Raw genomic sequence first — 27,006 nt, forward strand, 5'->3', positions numbered from 1 at the left:
CTGATGACAGATGGCACTAATATGTGGCACTGATGACGCGTGGCACTTATACGTGGCACTGATGACACGTGGCACTAATACGTGGCACTGATGACACGTGGCACTGAAACGTGGCACCGATGACAGATGGCACTAATACGTGGCACTAATATGTGCCACCGATGACAGATGGCACTAATACATGGCACCGATGACGCGTGACACTGATGACAGATGGCACTGATAAGTGGCATTGATGACACGTGACACTGACAACAGATGGCACGTGACACTGACAGGTGGCACTGATGACAAATGGCACTGATACGTGGCACTGATGACAGATGGCACTATGTGGCACTGATGACACGTGGCACTGACGGCAGGTGGCACTGACGGCAGGTGGCACTGGGGGCAGGTGGCACTGGGGGCAGGTGGCACTGGGGGCAGGTGGCACTGACGGCAGGTGGCACTGGGGTGGATGGCACTGGGGGCAGGTAGCACTGGGGTGGATGGCACTGGGGGCAGGTAGCACTGGGGTGGATGGCACTGGGGGCAGGTAGCACTGGGGTGGATGGCACTAGGGGCAGGTAGCACTGGGGTGGATGGCACTAGGGGCAGGTAGCACTGGGGTGGATGGCACTGGGGGCAGGTAGCACTGGGGTGGATGGCACTGGGGGCAGGTAGCACTGGGGTGGATGGCACTGGGGCAGATAGCACTGCTGGGGGCGGATGGCACTGCTGGGGGCGGATGGCACTGCTGGGGGCGGATGGCACTTTTTATTTCATTTTTTTAATTTTTTTTTTTTTCCAGAATCAGAACGGCTGCCGCTGCAGCCGTTCATCTCTCCCCTCTCGCACTGTCTGTGCGAGGAAGGAGAGCGGCGCTGCGAGATGATCTCATATGTTTACATATGAGATCATCTCCCATTGGACACGCCGATCACGCTGTAAACGGCCGCTGTGATTGGCCGTTTACAGCGATCTGTGTTTGCCTGTCCCCGGGGGACACGGCGAACACAGAACTTCCGCGATGCGCGCCCGCGGCGGCGCGCATTGCGGAAGTAAACATCAGGCCGTCCAGGGACGACCGCCCGAACGAACGCGCCTGCTCTACGGCCGTAATTCGGCTATAGGGCGGGCGCGAGGAGGTTAAATGGTGTTGCGCTCCACAAAAAAATAAAATAAAAATACATTTATAAATATAGATATATATCTTAATATATAATACACAAATAATTATGGAATAACTGCATGTGACTAAGTAGACTAATAGTTCCAAACAGTGAATAAGTGTCATCTAAATAGTATCCAATCACATACAATATGACAGTTGGATCATTTTAGACTAAAGTGCATCAAGTGACAGTAAACAGTAAAGTGCATCCAGCGTCCATACAGATAGCCAAACTAAAATATTTGTGATAAGAATCCAAAGTTCTGATTCAATCCATAAAGTGCATCAAGTGAAGAGAGGGAATAAAAAATATTTTGGTAAGACGGCAGATATTACTTCCAGCAATATAGGTGGTCCCTTCTAGGTGCTTAGTCATAAGCCATCACTCATATCCATAGGAGAAAAGAAGGAGCTCCAATGGTGAAGTATGTAATTAAAATTCAACTTTATTCTAAAAGGACATAGTCCTGGGTACTCACATTTAGGTATACAATACACAGCTAAAACAAAAGCAAAACGACAGCATCAAACTAACGGACTCCACGTTTGTACTCCGGACGTCACTTCCGGTATCCTCCTAGTCCAGTCTACCTTACAGCAGTGAGGTAAGGTAGTCACTGCACCTAGTGTGTAGACACCGATTGTTTGAAGATTCACAAGATCACCGGTGGATTTTTACTTTGTGGTTACGGAGTCATTATATGTTTATGACACAGAGTGGATTCACATAGTGCACGTTTAAATACGGACTAATGTTTTTGTTATAGAAAGAGACATTGCCACCGCTATTGGATACTAATTATTTGATTGCACTTTATTGGAAATTGCACTTTATTGGAAATTGATTAGTTATTGTTTTGTTAATATTTGTTTATACATAATTTTTATTTATTTCTATTTTCATTATCTGTATATTTTTTATTCCCTCTCTTCACTTGATGCACTTTATGGATTGAATCAGAACTTTGGATTCTTATCACAAATATTTTAGTTTGGCTATCTGTATGGACGCTGGATGCACTTTACTGTTTACTGTCACTTGATGCACTTTAGTCTAAGGGCCGGTTCACACTGCAGGCGAGGCGAGGCGACTCCGACTTGCCTCGCCGCGACCTGCAGCGGCCTCGGCGGCGACTTGCAAATGACTTCTGTATAGAAGTCAATGCAAGTCGCCCCGAGGTCGCCCGAAAGTAGTACAGGAACCTTTTTTCTGAGTCGGAGCGACTCGAGTCGCTCCTTTCAGAACGGTTCCATTGTACAGAACGGGGGCGACTTGCGGGAGCGAGGCGAGGCGAGTCGTGTCGCCTCGCATCGCCCGCTGTGTGAACCGGCCCTAAAATGATCCAACTGTCATATTGTATGGGATTGGATACTATTTAGATGGCACTTATTCACTGTTTGGAACTATTATTCTAATTAGTCACATGCAGTTATTTCATAATTATATGTGTATTATATATTAAGATATATATCTATAAATTTATTTTTATTTTATTTTTTTGTGGAGCGCAACACCATTTAATACACATACTACTTACATACACGTATTTTAATTACTACTATGATATGTCTTTGCAGTAGCTTAATGTAATATCCTGCACATCAGTGTTACTGTGCTGCACTGTTCTGTATATATAACAAGGAGGAGCAAAGATATTAACAATTTAGTGATCGGCTGCTTTTTCACTATCAACTCAAAGCCTTGACCAAGCTGTATTGTTATTACTACAGTGGAGCTCTTAAAACTACAGTGGAGCTCTTAAAACTTGGCTATAGTTCCTGGTCAGGGCTGGTCTTTGGGGTGTGTGACCTGTAGAAGCCTGCCTTGCACATTTTATTTGGAGGATTTGCTAAGGGGGATACTTTTGATCAGGCTTGGGGAGAGGTTTGGTAAGTGTTTTATTTTTAGGGTGGTATTTTTGGTTGGTATTGACTGAATTAGTGCTGACAGAGCTGTCTGATTGTTGTCAGCTTATTTGCAGCATTTCTCATGCTGCCTGCATAGTGTAATGATTGCCCATTTGTCAGCCCCAATTACAACAGTTCTCTGTTTGCTGCCTGTGTATTAAAATGTTACCCCTTTTGTTGCTCTTGTAGTGTAAAGATTGACTTTTTTATTGCTTGTTAATGATTTCCTATTTGTAATGTAATGAAGATTGCCATTTTTTTACCTACATGTGTCAAGTCACTGCTGGTTAGAGGACCATGTTACTATCATTTAACTTCCCTGGTGGTATGATTAGTTCTGGTTTTAGGTGCTGAAAGCGGTACAATTATTTTGCATGGAAATTTGGCATTTTATATTGTAGTCCTGTAATTCTTAGGAATAACTCTCTTAAATCTATCATACCCGGGATGTCTGCTAGACTCTGGTTTGAACAAAGTTTATAATATAATAAATAATAATGAAAATTATTCAATAATGTAATCAAATCCAAAAACACCAAAATTTGCTCATTTGCAGAATTGTCGCTGTCATTAGATTTAGTGTTTGATGACAAATTTCCCCACAAATCCCTATCGCTCAATTCTGCAAGTGATTATAATTTATTATCGCTGTTTTCTAGTTGGTCTAAAATCACTTTTGACATAAAGGACAGTTTTTGGTTGCTATGGACAATCTCCAAATTCCAGGCAGAAAAAACTGTATTTATAATATAAAAGTGCATGCAGGGCACTGCACAGACCACTAGGGATAAAGGGGGTGTGTCATTTTTTTATACAGTACTGTAATCTGTAAGATTATAGTACTGTGTGTGTTTTGTGTGTTTTTACTTTTTTGAATTTGGCGCCGATCTCCGCTCCCATGCGTCGTAACGCTGCAGGGAACGGAGCTCGGCGGCACTCGGGCACTGTGTGAATCGAGCGGAGGACAGCTCAATCACACAGCGCGGAGGACAGCTCAATCACACAGCGCGGAGAACATTGCTGGATCCAGGGGACAAGGTAAGTAACTGCTCCCTGTGTCCTCCCTGTATCCAGCAATGCGATCCCGAGTCTGACTCGGGGTTACCGCTCGTGGAACTAAAATCCCAACCCGAGCCAGACTCAGGATTACCGCTAGGTAGGTTAATCCTCTGCAGGCCTGTCCCCATCAACCATCCCTCTATTAACTCAATGGGGGAGATTTATCAAAACTGGTGCACTCAGAATCTGGTGCAGCTGTGCATGGTAGCCAATCAGCTTCTAACTTCAGCTTGTTGAATTAAGCTTTGGCAAAAAAAAACTGGAAGCTGAAGGTTTCTATTCTGAGCTGTATCAGATTTTGAACTCTCTAGTTTTAATTAATAACATCCAATGTCTCTATTAAATCCTCGAGTTTCATTCAAATGACAACTGTCATTTTCTTAATTTTTTTTCTGACCACTTTTTAGTATTTAATTTTATCATTATTACTAAACATATTTTGAAATATGGAGGGAGGGGGTTTGTTAAAAAATAATCTGCCTTGGGTGTCAAATATGCTAGGTATGCTGATGCCTGTATGTAATGTACTAGTTATTTGTTGGTTCTCTACACCAATCACAGATATCACTTAGTACTGGATGGCAGTCTCATGTCAAGGACAACTACCAGTTTTCACAAATTAGCAACAATATCAGATCCAAGCAATGCAAAATAATTAAATATTCTACTCAACTTCCAAGCTCAACAACTCCTGTGAGGAGACATCGGCCACACAGGGTGTTTACTGTTTTCAGTGTGATGACAAAAAGGTTGTCACAATTGATCATTTGCTGCCTGCATATTGTAATGGTTGCCCATTTGCTGGCCCTGTACTACAACAGTTGCCTGTGTAGTATAATGGTTGCCCTTTTATTGCTCATTTATTGTACCAATTGACTGTTCCCCACTTGTAGCCCATGTAATGAAGCTTGCCTTTTTTGCTTACATATTGTCAGGTCACCCCTGTTTAGAGGACCATGTTAATATCATTTAATTTTCTGCAGGCCTGTCACTATCAAACCATTCCGCTATACCAATGTTTCGAATAAATCCTTGAGAGTCATTATTTTTTTTTTCTTTAACTGCTTCCCACCTAACCTATTGTCAAATGACGGTCGAGCAGAAGCTTTCTCATCCTAGGTGGATGACCAATCACAGTGATCACATGTCAGTTGTACACAATGAACGTCTTTCATTAATAGCCATTCATTGTGTACTCATGCTTATAACAGTGATCAACCCTGACGTAAGCAATCATAGGGTGTAAAACAAAAAAAAAAACCTGATCACCTCCTTAGAGTAGTACATTGGGGGTTATTTACTAAAGGCAAATTCCACTTTGCACTACAAGTGCAAAGTGCACTTGAAATTGCACTTGGAAGTGCAAACGCTGTAGATCCGAGGGGGGAAAAGGAAAGGAAACCAAAAAACAGCATTTTAGCTTGCACATGATTGGATAATAAAATCAGCAGAGCTTCCCTTCATTTCAGATCTACCCCTCAGATTTACAGCGACTGCACTTCCAAGTACACTTTGAACTTGTAGTGAAAAGTGGATTTGCCTTTCGTAAATAACCCCCATTGTCACTATTAAAATACTGTGCTACTCTGGTCACACATAAAAAAAAAAAAAATTGTACAAAAAACAAAACAAACTGTTTTCATTTTATTGTTATTTTTTACATACTGTCACCAGTCAGTGTCCCTGATCACTGCCACACCAGTCATATGGTGATGCTTACTGTATGTAAAAAAAATAAATAAAAAAAAACAATTGTGGAAAATAAACTGTAATTTATTTAATTTCTTCATTTTCCAAAACAAAAAATGACATAAATTTGCAACTTCAAGAAAAACTCACCATGCCTTACTAAATACCTTGGACTGTCTACTTTGCAAAAAGGGGTCATGAGATAGGCAGTCAATACATTGTGACTAAATCGATTTTCAGATGTGTATACCATATGTTTTTTTAATAAAATCAGATATGAAAAAGACAGCTTAAAACAAAAAATTACCTAGTACGTAAATCTTTGTTCCTCGTAAGAAGGAGGTAGCACCATACCGAGGTGTTGGCATCGGGGCAAGGTGGACCCAAATATCTTTTAGCATGTCAAATTGCTGAAGGAAATTATGTGGTCGCAGATCTGAACCCATGCCTCCTGCTGCATAAACCCTGCAATCTGAAATAAAAATAAGAATTACAAGTTATAATTAGGCATTACTTCCACAACAAACTGACCATGGACACACATGTAGGTAAGCCCAGATTCAAGCTACGCATGCCTTGTCCTTGGAGGCATCTTCTAGTCATGGCTCTTTATTTCCTGGCAAAAAGCACATTTACAAACTACCTGTATTCTAATATGTAAAGGTGATCACTAGGGATGTACCGAAATTTCGGCTGCCGAAACATATCGGACAAATATTTTGTTTTTGGGAAATTGGCGAAATAAAGAAATTGCAGATAATGCATGGTGGGGGGGGGGCGCACGACGGGTGACGTCACTCGGATGGTGTTCATGTTCCTCATGATTAACACGCTGGACTTCTGAGCACGTTCCCTGTGGTTGAGACAATGGAGTTGGGAGCACTTTCTCCATGGAAGTTCCTCGTGGTTACATAGTTAGTAAGGTTGAATAAAGACACCAGTCCATTCAGTTTAACCTGAGTGAGTGTCTACAATTGTCCCTATCCCTGTGCATTGCATACTCACATCGGTCCCTACCCTCAAGGAGCCCACAATCCACGGTCCCCATTCATATACTAGGGTCAATTTTGAACAGAAGCCAATTGACCTACCTGCATGTCTTTGGAGTGTGGGAGGACCTGGAGGAAACCTATGCAGTCATAGGGAGAACATGCAAACTCCAAGAAGGTAGTGTCATGGTTGGGATTTGAACCAGCGACCCTTCTTACTGCTAGGTGAGAGTGCTAACCACTACACCACTGTGCCGCCACAGTGGTGGAGATGCAATTGGGACTCAGGAGCATACAGGGCTGCACTGTAGAGTTGGCATTGTCCCTCCTGGATGGCTACTATTACTAGTATTCCTCTTAAACTAACTTACAATTCAACTAGTACTAAAACTTTGCATACTATTTTTTTTTTAATTGAAGAACAAACTTTATTGAAAGGAGAAGGAAACAAGGAAAAAGGCAGACATAATAAGCATACCTATGGTACAACAAGTAACCTGGGCACACCTGGCCAAAGCAGTATTGCATACATGAGTGCATTGGGTTAGCTGCGCTGTATAAGGTTAGATACTCATCATGGGTAAAGTCATTATAAAGCCATTTTGTGTCAACCGGGGAAGGAGGAGCAGACAGAGAAAGAAAAAAAACAAAAAAAAGGGGGGGGGGGGAGGGAACATAATAAGAGGAGGCCCATGGGGTGGAAGAAACACAGAAAGGGAGAGGCAGAGGGGGGAGGGGGGCAAGGGATCAATATAGCAACGATTCAAGTACATGTCTCCCCATCCCCCAACCATCTACTCCAGATCTGCTCATATTTTTTTTTTTTTTTGTAAAATCTTTTTTATTGAGTTTTTCATTGGGATACAGATTTGCCCACGCAGGGGCCAAACATTTCCCACACAGGGGCAAACTTACAGATGCGGCAACAGGCCACAAAAGGACACATCACATAATACACATTCTGCCTCTGATGCAGGAACAGACCGCAACAGGGCAAATCAACACAAACATAACTTTATCTATCCATACCCCAATGTGGGGAGTGGGTATTGCAGGAGATTCTGTGCTAAGTGTTATAATGACAGAATAAGGTGACATAGGAGCATTTGGGTCAACCTATAATCATACTATATCCATAACTATGGGTTATTCACTACATCTGTTGCCGTAGTGTTATTATCCAACCAGCAGGTCCACACCTTCTCAAATTTTTGTGGACAACCCCTGCTCGAGTAGGTGGCCTTATAGAGGGGCAAACTAGCGTTCACCAGGTTTTTCCAGAATTTGATAGAGGGGGGGAGACGGTTGTTTCCAGGTCATGGTGATGGCCTTGTGTGCATAGTACAGTAACAGGGATATGAGTGTTTTCCTAGCCCTGAGGATCGACATTTGCTCCACTAGCCCCAGCAGACAATATTAAGGATCATAAGGGATACTAATCTCAGTAGTCTTAACAATCACCAGGAGAACCTCCTTCCAATCGCTGGGCAAGCCCAGAAAATGTGAATGAAGTCTCCTGGCCGATAGGAGCAGCGCCAGCACGCCAGGGAATGCGTCTGCGACATCTGATGCAGTCTGTGGGGCGTGTAGTGGGCTCTGTGTATAATTTTGTATTGGACCAATTTGTCCCTGGCTGAAACCAAAGGGGAGAACGGAAAATCCCAAACCTCCCTCCAGTCATCGTCATCCAGCTTCGGTATGTCCCCCATCCATTTCCTGCGGAGGGAGGACAGCTCGGGGACGGCAGCAACCAGTAGGGACCCATAAATCTGAGACATGGGTTTCTCCAGGTCTTTTACCCGAAGGATGGATTCAAGCTCAGAGTATTCCAGTACGACCGGTTGACCCAAAAATTTACAGCGATAAGCATCTGCGATTTGAAGATATCGGAAATGGGCCCATGCAGGTACATTAAATTTAGTACGTAGTATATGAAAGGGAGTGAGATCCCTGTTGGTGACAACATGTTCGAGCGTCAGTATTTTACACTTGGCCCAGGCCTGTGGGTCCGGGATGGTACTGAACTGCGGGAGGTTAGGATTCAGCCACAGGGGGGTGTGAGGAGACCAGGAGTGCGGCAGGGATGCCCTCAGTGCCTCTCCCACCTTCCACGCCCTTATAGTGGTACGCATAGAAGGGGTGAGGCAGTGAGGTGTTTTTGGCCCCCTGAATATCAACCCCTTCAAGGCCTCCAGAGACCCCACTATAGCTGCTTCCAGGACCGTTGCAGCGTTGGTCAGGTCCGGCCGCAACCACCAGTGGACGGTTACAAGCTGAGTGGCTAGGAAATATTTGTGACAGTCAGGAAGAGCCAACCCCCCACTACCCACAGGCCTGGTGAGAGTGGTGTATTTGAATCTATGGGATTTGGGTCCCCAGATGAAGGAGAGGAAAAGTTGTTTCAGAGAGTTAAAGAAGGTTTTAGTCAGCCATTGTTGGGAGTTCCTAAATATGTACATAAGTTTGGGGAGGACCTTCATTTTAAGAAGGTTTATGCGGCCAATGAGGGAGAGGGGAAGATTGCCCCACGCCTTTAATTTGGACTTGATCTCGATCAGAACAGGTTCAAGATTGAGCCGGACAAGTCCCTGCTCTCTCTTGAAATAATAATACCCAAATAGGTAAACCTATCCACCCACTGAAGCGTGGTAGAGGATGGTGAGGTCCTGGCCCCCTCGTCCACCGGAAAGAGCTGAGACTTATGCCAATTCACCTTCAACCCGGTGAAGGCAGAGAAGGCATCCATGATTCCGAGTGCGCCCCGCAGAGAGTCACCAGGATCATTTAAAAAGAGCAGAAGATCATCCGCATAGAGAGCCACTCTCTTCTCCAGCCAGCCCACCCGAAGACCACGGACCTCGGCCGAACTCCTGAGAGCCTCAGCAATAGGTTCCATGGCTAGGGCGAACAAGGCCGGGGAGAGAGGGCATCCCTGCCTGTTGCCCCTCCACAGGGGGAACGAAGGAGACAGGGAGCCATTCAGTTTAATGCATGCCAGGGGACCAGTGTATAGTGTGCGTATCCAGGCAATAAACCGCAGTGGGAAACCCATTCTTCTAAGCACCTCCCACAGATACACCCATTCCACTGTATCAAATGCCTTCTCCATATCAAGGGTGGCAATGGTCCTAGTGCCTTGATTATCATGGGGGGCATGAATGTTAGAAAACAGTCTACGGATATTGATGTCAGTGGACCTACCTGGCATAAAGCCTGTTTGATCAGAGTCAATCAGAGATTTGATTACTTTATTGAGTCTAGTGGCCAGTATTTTGGTCAATATTTTTAAATCACAATTAAGAAGTGCTATTGGCCTGTAAGAGGCGCACTGCTTGGGGTCCTTATTAGGCTTTGGAATGAGAACAATATGGGCCTCTCTCATAGAGGGCGGCAGGGAGCCCTGTTGAAGACAGGCTCGGTACATCTGAGCCAACCTGGGGGCAAGCAGTTCTACGTGGACTCTATAATACTCTATGGGTAGTCCATCCGGCCCCGGGGTCTTCCCCGCCGGGAAAGACCCGATGGCCATCGTGACCTCCTCTGGTGTGATCTCCGAGACAAGGAGTTGTCGCTCCGTATTAGAGAGCCATCCCAGTGCCAGCGTATCTAACAACGAGGTCATTGGTTTGGGGTCAAAGCTTTCAGGGGGTGAGGAGACAGAGAGGAATAAAACCTGGTGAAGGCAGACAAAATATCCTCCGGAGAGGTAACCAGTATCCCTTCTGCTGTGAGTATTTCTGGTATAACCGCTAAAGGCCTGTCTTGCTGCGCCAGCATAGCTAGTAGTTTGCTATACTTATCTCCATATTCAAAGTATTTCTGTCTGCTGTCTTGTAGACCAAGCCTGGTAGTGTCTGAGACATGGAGATGCAGTTCTCGCCTAAGTTATGAAAGGTGCTCGAAATTGGGGACCGTTGCCGAGGCCGAGTATTGATTTAGGGCCTCCTCAACTTTGTGCTGCAAATCAGACACTTTGTCCCCAAGTTCTGCTCTAACAGCCGTCACTGCAGAGATATACTGTCCCCTACCATAGGCTTTGGAAGCATCCCATGTCATCTCCAGGGAGGCTGACCCCGCATTGCGCACCCAGTAGTCCTGCAAGGAGGGAGAAACTCTATCGTGGACTGCCACGTTATTGATCCAATTGGGCTGTAGCCTCCAAAGAGCTTTATTCCTTGTCTTGGTGGTCCTAATAATTAATTTAAGGGGGTGGTGATCCGATAAGCTGGAGGGAAGGTAGCTAGCCTCCTGGACATTAGCCAGGAGGAGGTCATTAGCAAACGCCAGATCAATGCGGGAGGATGTTTTAAACGTGGATGAAAAACAGGAGTACGTTCTATCCTGGGGATGAAGCCATCTCCACACCTCCTGGAATTCTGTTGCCTGGGCCCACGTACCAAGATCAGGATTGAAAGTCGATTGTGGGGAGGGCCTATCTAGGTCACGGGACAATGTGGCGTTGAAATCTCCCATAAACAACACACGCCGGGCAATGCGGAGCCAACCTTTCATATAATGTATACAGAACGTGCATCTGGCTCGGAGGAGGCAGATAGACGTTAACAATGACATATTTCTTATTATAAATGCTCAACACCACCATAGCAAATTTCCTCTGGGGATCCAGGTGAACCTCATGGATCACACATGGCACTCGCTTACTGATCAGTATTGATACCCCTCGAGAGTACGAGGAGTAGGTTGCAAGCAGCGCCCTTTGCACCCAGGGTTTTTTCAGAGCCAGAACCTTACTACCAGTTAAGTGTGTTTCCTGCAGCAGGACTATGTGAGGGTTATGTAGTTTTAAATATTGGAATAACAGCGAATGCTTGTATTTGGAGTTGAGTCCCCTGACATTCCATGATATAATAGTCAGCGACTCAGTATCTGAGGGGGCCATCATGGAACATCAGGGGGGAACAATATCAGGATGATTTTAGACAACCAGTAGGTGTAGGCCAACCCAAATTCAGTACACATACTCATCAGCATTCGAGCAGCACAGAATTTAAACTTAGCTTTAAAGCAAAAAACCTCTCCCCACAGAACATATAAAACCCTACCCCAACATCATAAGAACCAAGGTCAATGACCAAAACATTTGGCCATCGAGCCATACAAACCGATGCAGGGTTTCTTCCCATAACTTTAGAATCTTCAGATCACTGAGACCCCTGGATGGTGGGCCACAGGTGGGTACAGTCCTTCCCAGTAGAGTCCGTATCAGTTTCGCTTAGGGGAATCCAATCTTGGAGGGGGAAACGGGGGGGGGGGTAAACAGGGGGTGCGTCTAAACAAAAAGTGGGGTAAATCAGTAGCCTTCAGTGGAGCTCCTCAGGCAGGAGTAACCGCAGTCTATCCCGCAATGCAAGACAAATAAGCAATCAGTAAGGGCAATGCAGGACATAATAGGGAGAAAAGGGCTGGGGACAGAGAACAAATGATGCCAGGAGTCTACTCGGGTCAATTCTTTTGAAGAAGAAGAAGATACTTGGCTACCTCCTGTCGATCACGCTCAGCCACTCTGCCCCTCCGACCACACATGATCAGCGGGCATCCAGCCACGCTGCCGCAGCCTCCGGAGTGTCGAAAAAGCGGATGTTATCACCATCAGTAATTCGTAACCTACTGGGATACAGAAGACCAAAACAAATTCCTCTTTCTCTGAGCCGGCGTCTCACATCGGTAAAGGACTTGCGTCTTTGCTGTACTTCCTGAGAGAAGTCCGGAAAAAATAGAAGTTTGGTGTTCTCATACTTGATTTCAGGCATGGTACGAGCCGCCGCCAGGATGCGCTCCCTGTCAGGGTAATTTAACAGCCGGAGCAGGAAGGAGCGCGGAGGTGCCCCAGGCCTTGGAGGGAGTGGTGGGACCCTGTGGGCTCTCTCCACCACAAAGGTAGGCGGCATCTCTCCCAGGTTGAACAGGGTGGACAAGAGTCTCTCAGCAAACTCAACGGGTCTAGGGCCCTCAGCCCTTTCAGGAAGTCCAAGTATGCGGATATTGTTTCGCCTGAGGCGATTTTCAGTATCGATTTCACGTTCTTGTAGCGCTTTCACCTGGATCTGCAAGGCCTTCACTTCCCTGGAATCTGAGCGGACCGTATCCTTCGTAGCCTATCTTCCACCTCAGCGACACGCGAGCGGAACTTATCCATGTCCTGGCGGATGAGACAAACATCTACACTCAAGAAGTCGATCTTTGCTGTCAGGGTTTCTTTACAGGATGTTATGGCTGCTAGGATCTCTGCTCCTGTGGGAGCCCCCACCTCCCCCGAATCCGCGGCCTCCTGCGCACCAGACGCCATCGTAGTCGAGGATTGCCTTGTAGACGAGGCAGCAGCCGGCAGGGGGGCACGAGGAGTCCTTGAGCCGGATTTGGAGCAGCGGGTCTTAGGGTGGCCCATCCGAGGTTCACCCTGTGATGAGGGAGGATCTTGGAGGATTCTGCGGGTTGAGAACCAACGTCTTGGCAACAGCAAGCCGTGACAGTGTTGGCGCCCTGGGACCGGGCCAAATTCCTTTACTGGGAGGGGCGGCAGGCGCCCGACTTCTCCTTGCAGGCCAGAGGATAGGAGTGGGGCGGGCCACCCGCTCAAGGTCAGGGCCTTTAGTAGGGCACAGTAACTACAGGGGGAGACACAGAGAGGGCAAAGCAATACTTGTACGGCTGGCCACACGGGGGGGCAATGCGTTCACCTCCGAGGCACAGCAGCAGTCACTGGGAGGGCAACACTGCAATGCCGCAGCACTGCACCTGAGCGCAAAGGATGAGGGTGGAGGGTGAGCCCAGGAGAGTAGGCCGCAAGATGGCGCCTGCAAGGGATCCCTCTCTCTTTCCCCCGGCTCCCCCCTGACCAACCTTCTTCCAGGAACTGCCAGCGGATGTGAAGAGATCCGATGTCTTGCCTCCCGCAGACAGCGGGGCCCGAGTCCGCGGATGATGAATGAGGGGTAGGCCTCAAGATGGCTGTAGGGTCCGAGGTGTGGAGCAGCCCCGCTGAGACCAATCGAACGGCCAGGTTCCACAAATATCAGCTGGGGCGGGTGCTGCAGACTTTCGATGGCCTCGGGGGATTACCAGGAGACCCCCCAGGTGTTAGAAGCAGAAGGATGGCAGCAGATTGTGAGGCCGCAAGATGGCGGTGGGCCGCGGGCTCCCAGGAGCGGCTTTGTGGGACCCCCTTAGAGCATCCAGCCCCCCACCGTCTTACACTCTCCCAGGCGTGGCTGCTGTGGATGCGCTGCAGTGTACTGCCTCTCCTCCCACAGATCGCGGCACCGGAGCCCGAGGACATCGGAGGCGAGGTAGGTCGCAAGATGGCAGCGGGTCTACGGAGCAGGAGGCCGAGCCTGGCCCTGGAAATCCGCGATCAGCCGGCCGTGCACCACAATATCCACCGAGGCCGATACGGATGATATCTAGCGTCAGGTAGGGAGGATTTGGAGACTCCTCCGGCACTCTAAGGCTCAGGATGGTTGCGGATGCAATCAGGATTTGGGGAGTTCTACTGGAACACGTCTTGTTCCTTCTACATCTGGACATGCCCCCCTCCCCCCCAGATCTGCTCATATTTAAGTGGACATCCTCTATGTGCATAGATCAATTTCTTTTACGGAAGGGTATCGTTAATCTCTTTCTTCCAGCATTGGACCGTGGGGGGGAGGGCCTGCATCCAGCCACGAGCAATCACTTTTCTCGCTAGGAACAGAGTTTCATGTAAAAAGGTGCGAAGGGGTTTGTCAGCGTCTAACTCTGGCAACAGACCAAGCAGGCACATCTTTGGGTCAAGGCTAGCAGGAGAGCCCATCTGATCATGGAGAAAGCGAATCACCTGTATCCAGTATGTTTGGATAACCAGACAGGACCATATAAGGTGATAAAAGGAGCCCGGGGTGTGGTCGCATAAGCGGCATCCTGGATTATACATGGGTTTGAACCGTGCTATCCTCTGGGGAGTCAGGTATGTCCTATGTATGATGTACAACTGTGTGAGGCGGTCCGACAGCCTGGTGGAGACTCTCTTCACATCCCCCAAGACTTCATCCCACTCCTCATCCTCAATTATTCCAACATCCACCTCCCATCTGGTCTTAGCAGCATAAGCCAATGTCACGGTGCCTGGGAGATGGATGGTGGAGTAGAGGGTGGAAATCAACTTGGTTGGCTCATCACCTGTGATTATGTCAACTATAGGAGGGACTGTCAGGGTTGGGTTGGAGCTGGCGAATTGAGTCTGTAAAGCATGTTGGAGCTGTAAGTATCTGAAGAAGAGATGGTTAGGGAGTGAGAATTCTTCCTTTAGCATTTGAAATGATTTGAGCCCAGTGTTAGTCATAATTTGGTGCATGTACAGGATCCCATAAGGTTGGATAAGCTGCGGGGTCTGGGACGGACAACAGTTCGGGCAAATGAGTGTTGAACCAGAGAGGAGTATAAGAATGGACCTGCGGGGTCCCAAGTTTTTTTAGGGCCGTCCGCCATATCCTCCGGTGGTGTGTCAGCATGTCTACTTTGTGATGGGGGGAACGTCTTGACAATGGGGCCCTAAGGACTGACTGAAGTGGGGTATGGGCTGGGTCGTCAGGGTGTTTACAAAGTAATGTCTGGTATCTTGGTAGCTCGCTCTTGTCAAAATTATAAAAATGGGACAATTGGGAGGCAAGATAATAATCCTGGAAATCTGGAAGAGCAGCCCCTCCCAATGTCACTGGGTTCTTCAGAATTCAATTTGTCTCTGCTGTGATAAATGAATTAAGAATTGATTCAATTGTTTTGAAAAAACTTTTGTGGTATATACAGGGGTGCATGCCACACCAAATAAAGTATCTTAGGTAGGAGTATCATTTTGGCCAGACTGATGCGACCCATAATACCCAGAGGTAGTCTGGCCCAGGTTTGTGTCTTGTTCTTGATCAGGGTGTAAAGGGGTTCAATGTTTAGGGGTACATAGTCTGTCAGCGATCTAGTGACCTGCACTCCTAGATACTTGATCACAGAGACCCTAGGGCGATTCAGGGGAGGGGACGTGAGTACAGGGGGAAAATGATCAAGTGGGAGGATCTGGGATTTAGACCAGTTGATACTCAGACCCGAGTGACTACTAGTGATGGACGAACTTCCGACGGGACGTTTCGCGAACGCGAAACGCGAACGGACACAAACGTTCGCGAAAACGACCGTTCGCCGCGGGCTCCATTGACTTCAATGGGAGGCGAATTTCGCAAACCTTTAGGTCGAATTTGCGGCCACGGGGTAATTATTAGGGGGTAGCACGTAGTCCCACCACCTGGACAATAGCATAATACATGTATGAGGTGAATTTGGGATCGATAACTACAAGCATTTTTTTTTTATTTGGGAAATTGTTCTGACAATTCAGGACTATGGAGCTAATGAAGGCAATGGAGGAGAGGGAAGGTCAGGGACCAGGGTAGGCAAACAAGAGGGTGCAGGAGATACAGAGCACTGACAGCAGCACCGTAATACAGAGCACTGACATCAGCACCGTGACATACAGCGCTGACAGCAGCTCCGTGACATACAGCGCTGACAGCAGCTCCGTGACATACAGCGCTGACAGCAGCTCCGTGACATACAGCGCTGACAGCAGCTCCGTGACATACAGCGCTGACAGCAGCTCCGTGACATACAGCGCTGACAGCAGCACCGTGACATACAGCGCTGACAGCAGCTCCGTGACATACAGCGCTGACAGCAGCTCCGTGACATACAGCGCTGACAGCAGCTCCGTGACATACAGCACTGACAGCAGCTCCGTGACATACAGCGCTGACAGCAGCTCCGTGACATACAGCGCTGACAGCAGCACCGTGACATACAGCGCTGACAGCAGCTCCGTGACATACAGCGCTGACAGCAGCTCCGTGACATACAGCGCTGACAGCAGCTCCGTGACATACAGCGCTGACAGCAGCTCCGTGACATACAGCGCTGACAGCAGCTCCGTGACATACAGCGCTGACAGCAGCTCCGTGACATACAGCGCTGACAGCAGCACCGTAAGCAGCCCCAGGAGGAAGTCAGCACAGCACAGGGATGGTGTGATCCCCTCATAATAAGAACCCCCAGGAGGAAGTCAGCACAGCACAGGGATGGTGGGAGCCCCTCATAATAAGAACACCCAGGAGGAAGTCAGCACAGCACAGGGATGGTGGGAACCCCTCATAATAAGCAGCCCCAGTAGAAATATGACACCGCTCAACCTCTTCAAAGAGGAGGGTAGGGGCATATAGTACGGTGTGCTTTTTTGGGTCAGGGAAGTGAGCCAAATGAATTAAGAAGGTCTGTGTGCTTGATTCCAAAAATTGTTTATAGACATATACATGGTCTACTGATCACATGTGTTGAATTCCTCCGAGATCCATGCCTCATTCATTTTTAGAAATGTGAGGTAGTTAACACTGTCGTGAGCTAGGCGAGTACGCTTATCGGTCACAATCCCCCCTGCTGCGCTGAACGTCCTTTCGGACAGGACACTGGATGAGGGGCAAGCCAACAGTTCGATTGCAAATTGGGCAAGCTCTGGCCAGAGGTCAAGCCTGCCCACCCAGTAGTCTAGGGGTTCATCACTCCTCAGAGCGTCCACATCGGCCGTTAACCCAATGTAGTCGGACACCTGACGGTCTAGGCGTTCCCTGATGCTGGATCCGGATGACACCTGTCGATGGGTCGGCTGAAAGAATGACCTCATATCCGAAGTCACCAACACATCTTCAAACCGGCCTCTTCTTGCAGGCGCTGTTGGATTGGTACCCGCAAATCCTTCTCTGGGAGTGGGAATTGCTCCTCTGCCAGCGCACGCAAAAGCAGAATGCAGCATTTCTCGAAGCAAGGCCTGGAAGTGCTGCATTCTGACAGCCCTCTGCGACGGCGGTAACATTTCCGCCATTTTGTGTTTGTACCGGGGATCTAAGTACGTTGCCACCCAGTACTGGTCCTTGACCCTCATGCTTTTTATACGGGGGTCCCTATTAAAACACTGGAGCATGAAGGCCCCCATTTGCACTCAAGCGGAAGGTATGTGGTGGTGGTGGTGTTGTTGGTGGTAGTGTCTTTGGGGGTGCACATAGCAGAGAGTGAAGAAGAGGGTGCAGATCGAGAGGATGAGGAGGGTGCAGAAGAATAAGGCTGAGTGAGCCACTCAACCAAGTCTGGTGCGTCCTTTAAAGTAATTGAACGCACCTTCTGCAACTTCCCACTTTGGCTCAAGGCTGTTGCTCCTGCCCTACCCCTACCACCCCTGCGGAAGGGCCTGCCTCTTCCTCTGCCTGTCATTTTTTAAATCACCCTGTGACAAAACTCTTAGTCCCTATACCGCTGAAGGACTGCTGCAGTATAGGGCAGCGGTCAGCAGTAGTGCACGTCAACCCTATGTATTGTGGACCGATAGCGGTCCTTACAGAACAGCAGACTGTACTGCACTCAGGCCTATGTACCGTAGCACCCTATACCAAGTTACCAGTCCTTATAAAAACTTTTGTGGACCAAGCAGGTTGTGTGTTAGTGTTTAGCAGACTGTGCGTCAGTCCCTATACCGCTGAAGGACTGCTGCAGTATAGGGCAGCGGTCAGCAGTAGTGCACGGCAACCCTATGTATTGTGGACCGATAGCGGTCCTTACAGAACAGCAGACTGTAACGCACTCAGGCCTATGTACCGTAGCACCCTATACCAAGTTACCAGTCCTTATAAGAACTTTTGTGGACCAAGCAGGTTGTGTGTTAGTGATTAGCAGACTGTACGTCAGTCCCTATACCAATGAAGGACTGCTGCAGTATAGGGCAGCGGTCAGCAGTAGTGCACGGCAACCCTATGTATTGTGGACCGATAGCGGTCCTTACAGAACAGCAGACTGTACTGCACTCAGGCCTATGTACCGTAGCACCCTATACCAAGTTACCAGTCCTTATAAAAACTTTTGTGGACCAAGCAGGTTGTGTGTTAGTGTTTAGCAGACTGTGCGTCAGTCCCTATACCGCTGAAGGACTGCTGCAGTATAGGGCAGCGGTCAGCAGTAGTGCACGGCAACCCTATGTATTGTGGACCGATAGCGGTCCTTACAGAACAGCAGACTGTAACGCACTCAGGCCTATGTACCGTAGCACCCTATACCAAGTTACCAGTCCTTATAAGAACTTTTGTGGACCAAGCAGGTTGTGTGTTAGTGATTAGCAGACTGTACGTCAGTCCCTATACCAATGAAGGACTGCTGCAGTATAGGGCAGCGGTCAGCAGTAGTGCACGGCAACCCTATGTATTGTGGACCGATAGCGGTCCTTACAGAACAGCAGACTGTACTGCACTCAGGCCTATGTACCGTAGCACCCTATACCAAGTTACCAGTCCTTATAAGAACTTTTGTGGACCAAGCAGGTTGTGTATTAGTGTTTAGCAGACTGTGCGTCAGTCCCTATACCGCTGAAGGACTGCTGCAGTATAGGGCAGCGGTCAGCAGTAGTGCACGGCAACCCTATGTATTGTGGACCGATAGCAGTCCTTACAGAACAGCAGACTGTACTGCACTCAGGCCTATGTACCGTAGCACCCTATACCAAGTTACCAGTCCTTATAAAAACTTTTGTGGACCAAGCAGGTTGTGTGTTAGTGTTTAGCAGACTGTGCGTCAGTCCCTATACCGCTGAAGGACTGCTGCAGTATAGGGCAGCGGTCAGCAGTAGTGCACGTCAACCCTATGTATTGTGGACCGATAGCGGTCCTTACAGAACAGCAGACTGTAACGCACTCAGGCCTATGTACCGTAGCACCCTATACCAAGTTACCAGTCCTTATAAGAACTTTTGTGGACCAAGCAGGTTGTGTATTAGTGTTTAGCAGACTGTGCGTCAGTCCCTATACCGCTGAAGGACTGCTGCAGTATAGGGCAGCGGTCAGCAGTAGTGCACGGCAACCCTATGTATTGTGGACCGATAGCGGTCCTTACAGAACAGCAGACTGTACCGCACCCAAGCCTATGTACCGTAGCACCCTAGACAGACCAAGTTACCAGTCCTGATAAAGAGCTTTGTGGAACAAGTGAGTTGTGAATGTTTAGCAGACTGCAGCAGAAGGGCAGCAGTCAAGTATAATATTCTTTCTATATTTGGAAGAAAGAATATTATACGTGTACAAGCCTATTACCGTACCACTGATACCAGTCCTGAAAAGAACCTTTGTGGAACTAATAGTAACAGCAAGTCTTTAAAATTATCCTCACTGCCTGACACACTGCTTCCTGCCTGTCCCTATACAAATTGGCAAAAAAGAGTAGGCTGGAACGATTAGCTGGAATAGCTCTTTTGTGGACCTGATAGTAACAGCTAATGATGATGATGATGATGATGATGAAGAAAGACTAATCTGGCTGAGCTGTCCCTAAAATAGCAGCATACAGCGCTCTGTCCCTTTATCTAAACTGACAAAAGAAACTCAGGCTGCTGACCTAACACCTATACCAGTCCTGAAAAGAACTTTTGTGTACCAAATAGCTAGCGTTTTCTCTGTCCCTACTCCACACAGGATCCTTTCCCTACAGTGACAGAAGAAAGAATGTAAAATGGCCACCGGATCGGGTGTATTTATAGGTTAGGGGGAATGTCCAAGTGTCCATGAGCTGTCATGTCTCAATTGGTTGTCCTGTAACACATGATAAACGTGTCACGAAAGGTTAAAGTTCTTGTATACATTAAACACGTAAGTCCGCCGGGGCGAACGACGGAAAAAGGCGTTCGAACCCGCGGACGGCGAAAGTCGGAAATTCGCCGCGAAACGACCGCCGGGCGAAACGTTCGTCCATCACTAGTGACTACCAATACAGTCTATGGTGTGAAGGTCTGCAAGAAGGGAGGGACCCGAGTCTGCTAAGTATAGCAGTGTATCGTCGGCATACATCCCGATCTTTTCTTCCAGATTCCCTATCCTAAGGCCACGGATTCTGGTGTCTGCGCGAACCATAATAGCCAGTGTTTCCACAGCCAAGGAATATAGCATGGGAGAAAGGGGGCAGCCTTGTTGGGTCCCTCTCTCCAGTGGGAACTGGTCAGAGAGCCAACCGTTCACAAACACCTTGGCCCTTGGGGATTGATACAGGAGTTGGACCCATTGAATAAAGTTGAGTTCAAGTCCAAATCCCGAGAGGCACTCCCATAGGTAGTTCCACTTCACGGTGTCGAAGGCCTTGGCAGCATCTAGAGCCACCATGACCCACGAGCCGACTTCATCATGGGATCCCTGGATGTTCATGAGTAAACGGCGGATATTCATGGCGGGGTGTTTTTTCCTGGCATAAAGCCAGTCTGGTCAGGGTGGATCAGTGAAAAGATGACCTGGTTAAGGCGGAAGGCAAGAATCTTAGCCAGTATTTTAATGTCGACCTGTAGTAGGGAGATAGGTCTATATGATTCCGGATAGTTTGGGTCCTTCCTGGGCTTGGGGATTACTACTATTTGAGCTTCTCTCATAGAAGGGGGTAGGATTCCCGTGTCAAATATGGATTCATATAGGTTATGGAGTTTAGGGGTCAAGATTTCAGAGTAGGTGGCATAAAATTCAAGCAGTAGACCATCCAGTCCTGGTGCTTTAGAGGTGGCCAGAGAGGAAATATCCTCCTCAGTAATGGGGGCCTCTAAGAGCTCACGTTGGGCGTCTGTCAGTTTGGGAAATGTAATTCTCGCCAAGTAGTCTCTGGTGTCTTGGGGAGTATGAGTGACCCGGGTGGCGTAGAGTGCGCAATAAAATCTCGCAAATTCCTACGCCACTTGTTGTGGATCAGTAATATCATTCCCCTGGATGTCTTTCAGTGATACCACAACTGGGGGACAGGAATCTAAGCAAGTAGTTTGCCCGATCTTTCTCAATACTCATATATCCTTTGCCTACAGAAAGAGATGCGCTGCTTGGCCTTCTCCGTATGCAGTTGGGAGACCTGTTGTAGCTGAACCTTAAGATTATTAGCTGTGTCGTGTGAGGGGTCTCGATGAAACGCCTCCTCCAGTCTTTGTAGGTGTTCTGTAGCCTGTTAGACAACAAGTTTTGACGACCGCTTAAGTCTGTTAATACGCTTGGTGAGCAGGGAGCGGGCGTAAAGCTTAAATGTCTCCCACACTATGTCGTGCGTAGCGGAGTCCCTGTTAACTGTAAAATAGTGTTGCAATTCCGTAGGGATGTCTTCTTGCTCCTGCAGGCGGTCAACCAAAATGGGTTCAGCCGCCAAGTAGGAGGGGAAGAGGCCTTCAGGAGTTGCATTGTAATCCAGTAGGGGGCGTGATCCGAGAGGATTCTCGGAACGAAGCCCACATCTCCCAGTTTGGGTGTCAAAGTCTGTGAGATGAGGATGAAGTCGATGCGTGACATTGTGTTATGGCTGGCTGAGAAGCACGAATATGCTTTAGCATGCAGAAGCTTGTGGCGCCAAGTATCCACAAGAGCAAAGTCGGCCAATATACAATGTAGTCTGGTATGGGCTGGCGGGTCAGTAGGGGAGTCCGGTGTGCCCATTCAGTCCAGAGCGGCAGTGAGGGTCATGTTAAAGTCCCCCATCCACACTGCCAGCACCAAGGGGTATTGTGCCATAAATGCAAGGCCCTCCTTAATTACAACTGAGTTATAGGGAGGGGGGACATAGCAGGCTAATATCAAAATAGGGGATCCGTTGATGGTGGCATGTAGAAATACATATCTGCCCTGCCGATCCGTCTGGAGCAGCACTAGGTCAAACGGCACCCTTTTAGCAATTAGGACCGAAACCTCCCTGGAGTATGAGGTGTGGGTGGCAGGATATGCCCAACCTATCCACGGCTTTTTGAGAGAGGATTGAAGATGGCCAGTAACATGGGTCTCAACAAGCGCAATTATGTCAGCACGCTGGGACTTAAGGAATGCCAGGGCGGCAGTGCGTTTTATCTTATTCCGCATGCCTCTGACATTCCATGTAAGGAACTTTAGAGAGCTCATGGCGGGTGCAGGGCGCATACAATAAACCATATGTGGACTAGAATCAGCAGAGCAGTCATGGCCAAATCAGTTTGCTTAAAACACAATAGCAGCCAATACCAATAGTGCATGTATGACTTTAACATAGTACCTTCAGCATAAACAAACGTTTGCAAACATAGTGGTTTAAGAAAAATAAAAACCACAACATTCCCCCCCACCCAGTCCAGCGCCACCCCAACACGGCTTGGACATTATACCCCATAACCGGGTACCAACAGGGGACATTCAATGCTTAGGACCCATTGGAGGCATGGAACTTAATTGCAGAGGAGCATAGATACCCATGGAAACAAAGAAAAAAACTAAGGCCGCGTACACACGCGGGGACTGTTCGCTCAACTTTGTCCGCTGAACAGTGTTTCAGCGGACAGTCCGCTCGTGTGTGGGCTTCAGCGGACAGTTTCAGCGGACAGTTTGACGAACAAAGTTTTTCGGAAATCCCGAAAAACTGTCCGCTGAAACTTGGTTTGAGCGGACAGTCCCCGCGTGTGTAGGCTTGTTCGTCAAACTAAGTTCCGCGCATGCTCAGAAAGAATTTATATGCCGAAGGTTGCATTGCAGTGTATAGGACGTCGTTTTCTAGTCCCGTCGTACGTGCCGTTCACGTCATCGCGCAGGGTTTCAGCGGACTGTTCGTTCGTCGTGTGTGGGCAAGTCCGTCCATGCTAATTTTGAGCGGACTGTCTGCTGAAACTGTTTGATGAACAAAGTTGAGCGAACAGTCCCCGCGTGTGTACGCGGCCTAAGGGGGAGAAAAAAGAGTCAAACAAACGGGGGAGGAAGAAGTACACAAAAATCCTAAAAATCCTAGGGGGGCGACTTCTTCTCTGGAAAGTGCTTGGGGTGTAGGAGCCAAAAAGGTGTAACACCATCATGGCCGAGCAGGGGGGAGCTCCGCCCGCCATATGGATGGTGGGTAAAGTATAGTAGAAAAGTTATGGATGCCGTTTAATCTACGGTCTTCCCCAGGTGCTCCTCAGGTATAGGAGAGGCAGGGATTGCAGGTCGGTGAGGTCGCCTGGAGGCGATAGTCATGCTGTGAGATCCAGTACGAGGTGTAAAGGAATTTCCGGGTTTGCCCCCTGCTCCTGCAAAGGGCCTTTGTTTGTAATGTGCCCATCAACGACTTAATCATCAAAGTAGCAGCAGGGGATAGCGCGAGCACATAGGGAGGCAGGAGAAAGAAAAAAAAGCATCCATAGCTTATAGGTAGGGTAACATGTTCAGTCTCGGTTTTCCCTCTGATCAATCCAGGTGGATGTCAATGCAGGGTCTTCAAAAAAGTGGGTTCGGCCCTCGTGTTCCACGCGAAGCTTCGCAGGATACAACATTGCGTATTTGAGGTGTAGAACCCGGAGGCGTCGCTTAACATCCTGAAACCTGGATCGCTGCCTTTGTACCTCGCTGGAGAAGTCTGGGAATACTGCCACATGCGTATTGGTATGAGGGATATTACCCCTTTCTCTAGTCAAGCGGAGAATTTTGTCGCGATCTCTGAAGTTAAGAAATTTCGCTATCAGGGTGCGCGGTGGGGCCCCCTGGGGAGAAGGACGAGCAGGAATTCGATGAGCTCTCTCCACCGCGAACATCACCGAAAATTCCTCTCTTCTGAAGGCGGAGGTCAGGAGATTTTCAAGGAAGCCCGCCAGATTCGTGCCCTCAGCTGTCTCAGGGAAGCCGATAAAGCGGAGATTGCATCTCTGGAGACGGTTTTCCATGTCGTCCTGTTTTGCGCTAATCTGTTGCAGCTGGCGGCACACCACGTCAGTGGTGTGCTGCAGGGAGTGTATGATGTCTTCAGCTCTACTGATGCGGGTCTCCGTCTCCTCCACGCGGTCCCGGAGGGTAGACAGATCTTGCCGGATGAGGGACACATCAATTTTGACCTCCTCAATTTTGGAGGTGAGCGTGCTCTGGCATAGGGCTATAGCATCAAGGACTTGGTTAGTGGCCGACGCAGAGTGGTCTGCGTCAGAGGGAGCGTCAGCGCCATCTTTGACCCGGTGTTCCTCTTCATGGCGGCGGTACCTGGCAAGCTTGTCAGCGGCCTCGGTGGACTTTTTAGGTGGGGACATGATCCGGAAATGGTCCGGGGCGTTCCAAGATGGCTGCTGTGTATTAGGCCAACTCTTCAACCTCCCCGCTCGCAACGACTGTAAAGTGCCGCAATTAGGATTATGGACTGTGCCTAAAAAGATCAGCTGCAGCAGGGGAGAACTGAGGACAGGGCGGTCAGGGGATCGCAGATTACTGGGCACAGGACCGCAGCGGGTGTAGCAAGATGGCCACTGCTCCTAGGCCCAGGCCGGCCCCACAGGCTATCCCACCGGCTCGTGCAGGGTAGAGGGGCACTTCACAGGTGGCAGGGAGCAAGCTGGCGGCCATGGCAGGTAGATGTAGGCAGTCAGAGAGGCCTTTAGGGGCCGCCTCGGGTGGAGCAAGATGGCTGCAGTTACAGGGACCAGGCCGGAGCCGCGGACTGTCCCACCGGCTGCTATCAAGAAAATAAGCACCACACCCGTGGCCGAGGGCGATCTGGCAGCCGAGGGTGCTGCGGAGCGGTTCTGGAGTGGCTTGGAGGGCTGGGGAGGCCCGAGAGAACCGCCGCCGCGTGGAGCAAGATGGCCGCCGCTCCGGCAACTAGGCCGAAGCCGCGGTCTGTCCTAGAGGCAGCCCCCAAGTGGGGAAATCCTACCGGAGCGGCTCCGTGCGGCGTTCAAATCGGGCAGATGGTTTCAGGGGTAGTGCGAGGGAGAAGGCAGGGTCGTCCAGGAACAATTCCGAGGCAGGGTGGTGCAGGATGGAGGTTACAGGAGTGTGGACGAGCGGAGCTCCTACTGCAGACTTCCTACTCCATTGCACCTCATGCCACGTCCCCCGACTTTGCATGCTATTTAGAAAGAGATATTCAGTTTTATGTAGTTTGTTCTACTACTACTAAACTAACAGGCCAGGTAATGCATGTTTGAACTGCTATTTACTTAGAAAGAAAGATAGTAACATGTCATCCATGGCATACAGAATACAAGAAAACAGTACCACTTCCAAGCCTCATGCTGAACACCATCTGTGGCCACAGTCTTGGAAAAGGTTAAAAAATTTACAAGTGACAGTCCCATTACGTATTTTATTACATTAGATGACCAGCCATTCTCTGTTGTGGAGGACATTGGATTCCGTAGGATCATGCAACATATTGAGCCGCGTTACACAATACCAAGCAGACGCTACTTTGCAGATACCTGTCTACCTGAATTTTTTTGCAGTATTAGAAAACATGTTCATGAGCTCATGACTACCGTCATCATAGAAATCAGTTTTATTACCGACATTTGGAGTTCAGACTTCAGTCTAACGAGCATGCTTAGCCTGACAGCGCAGTGGATAGATGCCAAATTTTAATTGCAAAACATCCTACTTAACGCACATGAGTTTGTTGGATCACATACTGCAGCAGTAATATCTGACGCTTTAAAAACCATGCTTGACATTTGGCACAGAAGTCTAAAGTGTATTTGATTTTCCGAGATAATGCGCAGAACATGGCAAAGGCAATGGAAGACAGTGAACTTATAAGCATATTGTGTATGGCACACACGCTACAATTGGCTGCGAATGAGGGATTGCTGAGTCAGCACACCATATCTGATATTGTATTGTGGGTCACTTTAAGCATTAGTTGCTTATTCCAGATTACAAGCTTTGCGGATACAGTTTGGAATGCCACCAAAACAACTGCAGCAAGATGTAGCCACTTGTTGGAACAGCACCTACTATATGCTGTAAAGTCTTTTTGAACAAAAGCGTGTTTTAGCTGCGTACCTTGCAGATTTGCGAGCTTCCGGCAACACTTAGCGCACATCAGTGGATGTTAGTTGAAAATAGTTTGTTTCTTCTAGCTCCCTTTGAACAGTTAACAAAAGAAATAAGCTCAGCTAATGCTTCCATTTCTGAAATGTTTCCCTTGCTTGCTGCACTGAAGCCTCTACTGGAGGCCGTTAACAACCAGTTTCAAGACACAGAGTCCAACCCCCCATACTGCTGAGAAGAGGAACTGTCTCTTGTGAGAAAGCTGAACAACTTTTGTTCTTAAAGCGAAATCTGACACTTTTACTGAAATAGATTAGAAATCAGTAGCACAGTCCAATACATTTACTATCTTCCAATTGTCTAGTTGTGCCATTGGTTGTTC

The 27,006-nt window shown here is 48.3% G+C and overlaps 1 protein-coding gene across 6 annotated transcripts in view; it reads right to left on the bottom strand.

Moving 5' to 3' along the window:
• Positions 1–27,006, bottom strand: part of KLHDC8A (kelch domain containing 8A) — a 358,281-nt gene that overhangs the window by 274,490 nt on the left and 56,785 nt on the right. For all 6 annotated transcript variants that reach the window (XM_077481300.1, XM_077481302.1, XM_077481299.1 and 3 more), the window contains one exon: positions 6,120–6,284. In XM_077481300.1, coding sequence (XP_077337426.1) covers positions 6,120–6,284 — 165 coding nt within the window. The remainder of the gene's footprint in view (positions 1–6,119; positions 6,285–27,006) is intronic.

The sequence above is a fragment of the Lithobates pipiens genome, unplaced genomic scaffold (genome assembly GCF_037356315.1).
Source record: "Lithobates pipiens isolate NorthernLeopardFrog02 unplaced genomic scaffold, aLitPip1_a1.2 Scaffold_16, whole genome shotgun sequence".
Taxonomy (NCBI): Eukaryota; Metazoa; Chordata; class Amphibia; order Anura; family Ranidae; genus Lithobates; species Lithobates pipiens.